Source organism: Pygoscelis adeliae, unplaced genomic scaffold (assembly GCF_000699105.1).
Source record: "Pygoscelis adeliae isolate BGI_AS28 unplaced genomic scaffold, ASM69910v1 Scaffold85, whole genome shotgun sequence".
In the NCBI taxonomy this organism is placed as follows: Eukaryota; Metazoa; Chordata; class Aves; order Sphenisciformes; family Spheniscidae; genus Pygoscelis; species Pygoscelis adeliae.
In genome coordinates, this window is record NW_008824900.1 from 5996804 (window position 1) to 6005167 (window position 8364).

The 8364-nt window shown below is 35.3% G+C and overlaps 1 protein-coding gene across 2 annotated transcripts in view; it reads right to left on the bottom strand.

Moving 5' to 3' along the window:
* SHISA9 (shisa family member 9) overlaps positions 1–8364 on the bottom strand; it is a 194943-nt gene that overhangs the window by 179720 nt on the left and 6859 nt on the right. For both annotated transcript variants that reach the window (XM_009324756.1, XM_009324755.1), the window contains exon 2: positions 7172–7299. In XM_009324756.1, coding sequence (XP_009323031.1) covers positions 7172–7299 — 128 coding nt within the window. The remainder of the gene's footprint in view (positions 1–7171; positions 7300–8364) is intronic.

The window sequence follows — 8364 nt, forward strand, 5'->3', positions numbered from 1 at the left end:
CAAAGCTGCCTATACAATAGTCTAGTACAACAATGCTCTCTTCTGTTATGACAATAATTTTTGTTTTATTAAATAATTATTCATCTTTTTAAACTACATTATAAAGTGTAAAAATGTGTTCTAAATAATTTTTATTACCATAATGTTAATTATTGCTGCTAAGGATAATGTCAGTGATTAACTGTATTTCTCCCAAATGCATTTTACATTGGTGAATATTTTTATTAAGATATGTCAAATTTATCTGAATTAAAAGCTGACTAGAAGTAAATGATAGGATGCAAGGCAGTAATCTAATCTAATTGTTCTTATTGTACAATGAAGAAAGAGCAAAAACTTCATTGTTCAGTCCTAATAGAATTGGTTATATGGAGCAGAGCTTATGAAGACCTACCCAGTGTGGTTCAAAACACACTGACTAAAACTGCAGGTAGGATGCATAACGTTCTCATAGTGTTTCCAGTAAAATCATATCTAACAAGAAATATTTTAGAATAACGAAGAGACCCACCGAACATACATAATGATAAGTTCACAGTTTTAGTTGATTATAGACCCAGGATGCAATCCCTCAGTCCTTGTTCATGCAAAATTTTGTGTTTACCATTTGGTTTAGCTTTTTTTTTCACTTGCCAGATTAAGCCAACAGGATGATTCCAAAGGCATGGAATTAATTGTGTGGTAGGAGCATTGCTAGAGTTCTGACATATTACCCTTGGTGAAGACTGGTGTAGTTATTAAGAAAAAGCTATTGTGTATAATATATATTAACATTTTCAAAATCATCCTTTTTAAAAAAAAAAATTAATTGATGAAATGTACAACAGTCAATGACAAGTGAGATATTTCATTTGTTTTACTTTTTGTCTTTCCTAAACAAACTCAGAAGCTCTCATTCTCAGGTTGTAATTAACTTCCTTGAAAATACTCAGTGGTGTTTCAAGAAGTTTCATAGCATCTTCTCATAAATCAGCATCATGCATCTGAATTAAAATCTGAATGTAAATTAGAAACATCTTTTCTATTAATGATTGTGTGGCTAAACACACATTCAGAACTGATTAAACATTACTGACTTACAGTGACTGACTGAGTTGCAAGAGAAATGCATCTTCAGGCTCTAAGTTTATATGGGAAATTTTGTTTCCATCATGGAAGCTTTGGAGCTCTGGAATGCATTGCTATAGCTGTAATTATATTAACAAAAATTCTATCACCAATTTGCTAATGCTTTGAAGTTCTACTGGTAGCATAATTTCAATTGAAGTCAGTATCTAGAAATTAATTTAAAGTGGTTTAAAAAGTGGTCTCAAGATAGCTGTGACAAAGCAGCTTGCAGCTTTTAACCTCAAACAGAAATTATATTTAAAAAATACAATATTTCTTTTGACACGGATGGTGATGTTAGTGTGCGATTTTTCTTGGATTATTAGTTTTGTAAAGTGTATAATTTAAATGTGGAATTTGTCCTCCTTATTTGTATATTACAATCAAAATGTAATAAGTAGCCCTCTCCCGGGGTTAACTTAAGTCTACTAGTTTTTAGCTCAGGAATTTAATCTAAATTATCAGAGTTTTTGGAATAGTGTTAAGGTGCTTCCTGGATAGATCATAGAAACCCCAGTAATGAGTTTTTGCATACTGGCAGTGAAGACTAAGGCTTTAAATGGAAACAAATTCCCAATACTTACTGACTACAGTCCCTTCCCTCTGTCACAGCACTGTAGTTTCTTGCGAACTAATTACGTCCTCCAGTTAAGCTAGCCATTTTATTCTCCCTCATTCTTTACTGTCTCGGAGCACTCCATCAGCAGTACTTCTTCACTTCTCCTTCTGTCACTGTGCTAAAACTATCTTTTTCTTGGCTGAAAACTTAGTATTGTCCATCTTTTCACTCATAAAACATGGCTGGAGCCCTGTCTATACAGCTCAGCTTTTCTGACTGTACTTTGTCCTTTTAAGTGAGGAGCAAACAGCCAAGTAAAGTTTATGAACATAGTGCAATTCCTCTGGGCTAGACCCATGCATATAGCCAGGCCTAAAAAAAGGCATTTTACTGTAATCAAGCAACCTAGACACCAACAAGGCCAAACATAGTTACTTGCTCAGTCCTCTGGATTTTGCAGCCCTCTGTCTGAACGAGGTTTTTAGTAGAGTTTCAAGGCCCGTATCACCAGAAGCATATTGTTACAGTAATACCTGCACGTTCTCAATGACTGCTTCTTCAATATTATGCAATTCATTGGCCAACAGTTACTGTGTAAGTAAATTAGTTATCATGTTTTATGTATTTCAAGAGCTTTGCATTTCAAAGAATAGTACTTCTCTTTACTAAAGTTTCTTAATATGCCTGTATGCTTATTTCCAGTGAGCAACAGTAGGACTTATGCTTAGGCAATGCAATACAATGAATCATCTGATATAAACATGTTTATGTATGTTAAACATAAAAATAATTGGTTTGCCAAAGACCACTGTATTCAACAACAACAATGAAAAGCATATGCACTAGGGATGAAAGAGACTGCAAAAAATTCCTGCAAATTCTAACTGTATTTTCACAGTGTCAAACTAGCGACAATTTCACTCACTGGAAAACAGAGGCTAAGCTTCTATTTACAGAAATGGGAGAAAGCACAGGAATACACAATACAGAACGCTTATTCTAATATGCGAGAACTTCAAAAAAATACCCTCCTATTTAAATGCTTACTGTCTCAACACAGAAAGAAAGAAATAACAAAAGTTAACTTATTATAAGGCACCAGTTACAGAAATGTCTTAGCTTTGTTTTCAGCATTAGCATTTGTAGTCAGTACGTATCCAGGACAACTGACAATCAAATGCAGCAGCAAACACATTATTCCCTTGCATATTTTTAAGAAGAGAAAAAGTAATTTTAATCACATGTGCTGCAAATCCTTGGCCGGTATTAAAATTGGCCATTTGATACAGTGCAACACTTCCTTCTTTAAGTAGTGTGTCTACAATTAACTTTTTTTTTTTAATGTTAAATTCAAAATGAAGAAATAACCCATACATGTCAAACTAACTAAAAGCTAGCATTTTTCATCTTAAAACCTCCATAATCTAGAATTGGCTTCCCACCTTTATCTTGGGAGTCTGCATAAATGCTTTAAATATACTAGTGCAAGGCTAGTTATTACTGAGGAGAGAGTAACGGAGCTTTTACTGATCATTAGGAAAAGTGACTGTGGATAGCACTAACTTAAGTATTTGTTTCACTCTGCTGTCATAGATTATGAATTAGAAATAATAGCAGTAATCACATTTCAGAAATAAGGCTGTAGCTACAAAGCCTCCTAACACCCGTTGCACCACTGTTATAATCCCGACAAGTTAAATAAATTGCTTACTTCTAACACAATAAGTAGAAAGAAAAAAGAGAAGAAGAAAGAAAATCTTGAATGTTGCTGCTTTCTTAAGATTCGTGAAAGTCAGAGATGAACAAAACAACTCAAATTCTGCAGGAAGGTTTGCTTTTGGTTTTATGTTTTTAATATAACTTTTAAATGTCCTCTTTTTTTTTCATTTTATTTTATTTAACATTCCATGTTAGAAAACTTGAATGCTGTGATTCTTGGTAGATATCTGCTGTTTGTTTACAAAACACCACTACATTCTAATGTGTATGAATGAAGGGAAATAACAGAAAAGTAATCCTAAGTAAAGCACAGTTCTGGAAGAAAATTATGATAACTAACAACCACTAAGGACAAAATAGCTTTTACTAAAAAGCATCTAGGTTGTCTGGATTCAAATGGGCAAAGAAAAAAAAAAATGTTTTTCCGGAACCTCCAATATGGCTGTACTTTTCTGAATATCAGAAAAGAAGGGACAAGAAACTGAGTAAACTGCAAGATGCTGAAAAGAGATCTCTACTTTTGGCCTTCCATTGGATGGCTAGTTTTGGCAAATAGCTGTGCTATCTGCAGGCGACTTGGAAAATCTTTGTCCTCTGGTAACAAGCAGTCCAGAAACAAAAACACACTCATTTTCAGTGTCAGAGATCATGCAAAGTTTGTCATTTTGACAGAGCTTCCCTTCATAAAACACTTTCAGAATGGGTTGGCAGCATCAGCAAAATGCTTTTCAAGAGGGCAGAAAGAGCAAATGAACATTCAAATTAGAACATTTTTAATAATGTTTGGCCTTCAATAGTTTGTCTTCGGTATTCTGAAAGACACAGTACAGAAGGGGTACATAATACCTAAGAAATTCCTCCTGCCCTCTCCATATCTATGGACCAATGTGAAAAGTACATCAGTCTCAAATTTTTGAGATGGCTAGTAGATAGAAAGTGGTAACTTAGAAAAGAAAATTTAAAAACTTAAAAAAGACACACATCAAAGTGTCTGATGCTATAATTTTGTACCATTTCATTTTCTCTGTATAAGTAAAGATCTGGAATAGAATTTCTACGAAAGCTGTAATTCACTCTGGTTTATTTGCTTGTAAAAATACCCAAAAAAGCCAGTCACTTTTGCAGCACTAGTAGTAGGTAACGCTGCACTGCCAAAGTTTCTGCAAGTAATATCCACTTTTGTATCCACTCCACTATAAAATTTCGAATTGCTAAGATACTGGACTTGGAAATTTTGTCTTAATAATTTTTCTTTATAAAGATTTTTTTCTGCACCATAAATGCACATGCTCTCAAAAGACTTTAATCATTTGTGATGGTCTGGCTAATTCTAGTAGGTCATTTAGTCATGTTTTAGATGAGTTTATGAGGGAATATAATGGCAACAAATATAGAATAATGATTTACTTGCTATGAAGTAAGCATATGTAATACCAGTTATAGAATGCCTTGAGTAATTTCACCACTTGAAGGTCTGCATTGAACAATCTAAAATGATTGACTTAATCCATAAAGTTGATTAAAGACTGAAACAGTTACCATCGTAGCTGCTTGCTTCTCAGTTTTCCATCTGTAGCAAAAACCATCGGTAGCAGAAATGCCTGAGCGGCATGTGAAGCAGTCTTGGGACTGCCCCTATTCATTACCCAATGGATTAAGATAGCTCCAAAGTAGCAGTAGTGCTTCTATGTCATAAATTGCAGTGGTGCGAGAGCTGTTTCACATATAATTCTTCCATCTGTGCCAGAGGGCCAAATTCTGAGAGAGAGGTGGTATGGATGTCTGGGGTCATCATAAGCCAAGATCCTAAGGTACTATTAAATGTATCTTTTTTTTATTTCCTTGATGCAATAACTATGTGGCTCTGAGTTGCATTTATATGAAAGAGTTTATAGAAGCAAGGCTTAAATCTGAATTCAAATCCAAGCAACAATGAGTTTAAAGACCTGCTGTGTTATGTCATATATTGTAGTATACAAAGAGTTTTAAGCAAAATATCTCAGTGTGATGATTACAAAAATCTAGATACAATCAATGCAGTAAGAATCTCTTTACTTTCTGGCTCCTTCATTAACTGGGATTCTGAATAAACATTTCACATATGAGAGAAAATAAAGATTGTACCCTAACTTTATTACCATTTGGCATCTTTCTTCTTGAAAACATGGTCACAGGAAGGATCAGAGATCAGCAAAGAGCTAATACACAGAGCAAAGAGACATAGTGCATATTCCCACCCTCCTTAAACCTTCTCAGCTCCAGGGGGCTAGAGCACCTTTGATTGAGAGAGAAGCATAAGTTCCCTTCCAGAAGTGGTGTGTTTTTATACAATTAGGGATGTAATGCTGCAGTATGTATGTACTTCCCCCTCTGCAGTGTAGAACTGCACAGGCCCAGGTGGAAGTGCTTTGCTGGAGAGCAGTGCAGACAAAGTAGGTGTCACACTTCACTATATGTGGTGTCTTTATTAGAGGTCACAGCTTTATTACTCTGTAATAAAGGTCTCCTTAATAGGTCTCCTATTACTCTGTAACCATGCACATAAGAAATCGCAGTCAGCCTCTACCACAAAACAATATCAGGAGTGCATGCAGCATATGAATCTGCTCTTTCTCCCATTGTTTTTACACCCTTCCCCCAAAGCAAGCAGTAAAATCTCACAATAACTACACTGTGCAGTCCAAATAAAACCCATTCTTTGTCCAAATATAAGCAAATTTTTTGCTTTCTATAGTTACAGAAAGATAAGAAAAAGGCTAGTGCATATACTTTAAATGGTTCAGAATCCAAATACCAATGCAGTAAAAGTATATTTGCAGTAAAATGCACAGCTACATTGATCTACAGCACAGAATAAAGCCATCCACTGCCTAACAATCTAAACCTTCCCAAATGATACCCTTTTCTTTTATAAATATATTGAACTTGAATTTGTAGATATATTATCTATGATTTTTATACATGTATACTTATATATTTAAGATCTCGATTAATATAAAATACATAAATATATATGCAAATAAAAATTGCAGTGGAACTGTTCACCACAAAAGGAAAATGTATCTGAGCATGAGAAAGATCTATACTGTGGTCTAATACAAGACTGCAAAATAAGTTGCCTAGGACTTCAGAACCGCTTGAAATGTCACCATATTTCCTCTGAAGCTCCAAAGTGCACTTTTTCCTTGCCTTCACTAACATAAACACTTAATAGCAGATACAGAATGAAAATATTATTTAAAACTTAAAATAATAATCTTTCTCTCACCTTTCCCTCAGAGAGAAAAAAAAAGAGAAGTAAAAACCACATACAACTTGATGCTCTCCAGGAAAGTATTTAACTATTTTACTAGTGGAGATGATGTAACAGTTTAATGAGACTGCTTTCTTATTGGATGTTCCAGCCATATGAAATAGCTTGTTAAATCTTGCTGTAAGCTTAACTATTTGTATTTCGGTATAACAAAACATAGAATAAGGCATAGCTTGATGAGCTGAGCAAAAACACCAGATAGAAGGAGACAAAGATACAAAACCAATACCAGTCAACCAAGACAACTAATTAAAAATTAATATAATAACTGATTTTTCTATTCAAAATGGCTTTCTCTTAGTGTTGCACTATTTGCACTAGGAAATCCTAAATATTTCTAATTTTGAAATAAAGAATATTTCTAATTTGCAAGAACCCATGTGATCCTCATTTGACATCCAGCAATATTTGTTTCATGATGCTCATTTTAGTGCCAGCATTCCAGATATTGATAAAATTATAATGCAACTTACGTAAATTATTTGGAGGAGGTCTCGTCTCCATGTTTTCATAATGTTGCACATGTACTACAATGTTTAGATCTCTTTCCATATGATCTGTTGTACAAGGACCTTGAGGTCGCATAACATCAGCAAGAGCCCTGAAAACCAAACAAAATCAAAATGAACCAAGGTATTACCAATATATTCCAAGGTTTTTTTAGTTTGAGATGCAGTCCGTCATAATGTCTGTGGGAGAAACCAGCTCCATTCACAGGAAAAATCAGGGAATCAGATTCATTGTGGGACTTTGCACTTAAGGCTCTTTTTAGATTGTCTTAGACAGTGTGCTAGCAGTAATACACAGAAACACATTAAGTTCTTTAGCTGTCTTGGCTTTGTAGGAACATAATTTAAGCTTGGTGAGACTTGTAGAGTTCTGCCATTGCATGTGCTCAGTAACACTGCCATCTTGGTTAAGCTGAGCACCTCAGCACCTAGCCCCTGTCTATAGCTTTCACAAACTAGTTATCTTCACACCCAGATTACCAGCAGGGCCTGTCAAAGTAAATTCGCACACATGCATTTGCACAGAGCACCACACAACGCAGTGGTCTTGGCCATTTTCATTCAAAAATGTCACCAAAGTTGAAAGGTCACCTGATTTTCATGTAGAAATCCAGTAGGCATAGCACTCTTCATGATCAGGGATTTAAGCTTTTCCCATCCAGAAGGGGAAATCAAAAATATCTTTTCTAAATTCTATGAGTGTCCTAGTCATTAAGATGGAGCAAAGCTTGCACAGGAACACTCCTTGCTGCTTTGAAGCCCGCTCAGAAATAGGATGAAAGCTTTATGCTAGCAAAGAGGGAGCAAGCAAAAGGATTCCTAACAGTTAGGCCAGGCCCAACCTGATGCTGGTTGTGGACTTTTTCTGCAGAGCTGCAGGCAGTAACTATGTCTGAAAGAGAGACAGATTCATCCCACTCTGGTGCATTTTCTAAGGACTAGTTTCACCGCCGAGTGAAAACTGTTTTAACTCTGTTACTGCTGACTGTAACTCCATTCTTAGGCATACAGATAAGCACACACACCTGTATCAGCCTTGTGGATCCAGAGTTAGTGACTAAGTTGTGAGCTCTGAAACTCTCAGCATAGCAACATCTAACTCTGCTTGTGATTCTAGGCTATGGAGTTTTAGAACTGACTTCTGTAGGAGCAGGATT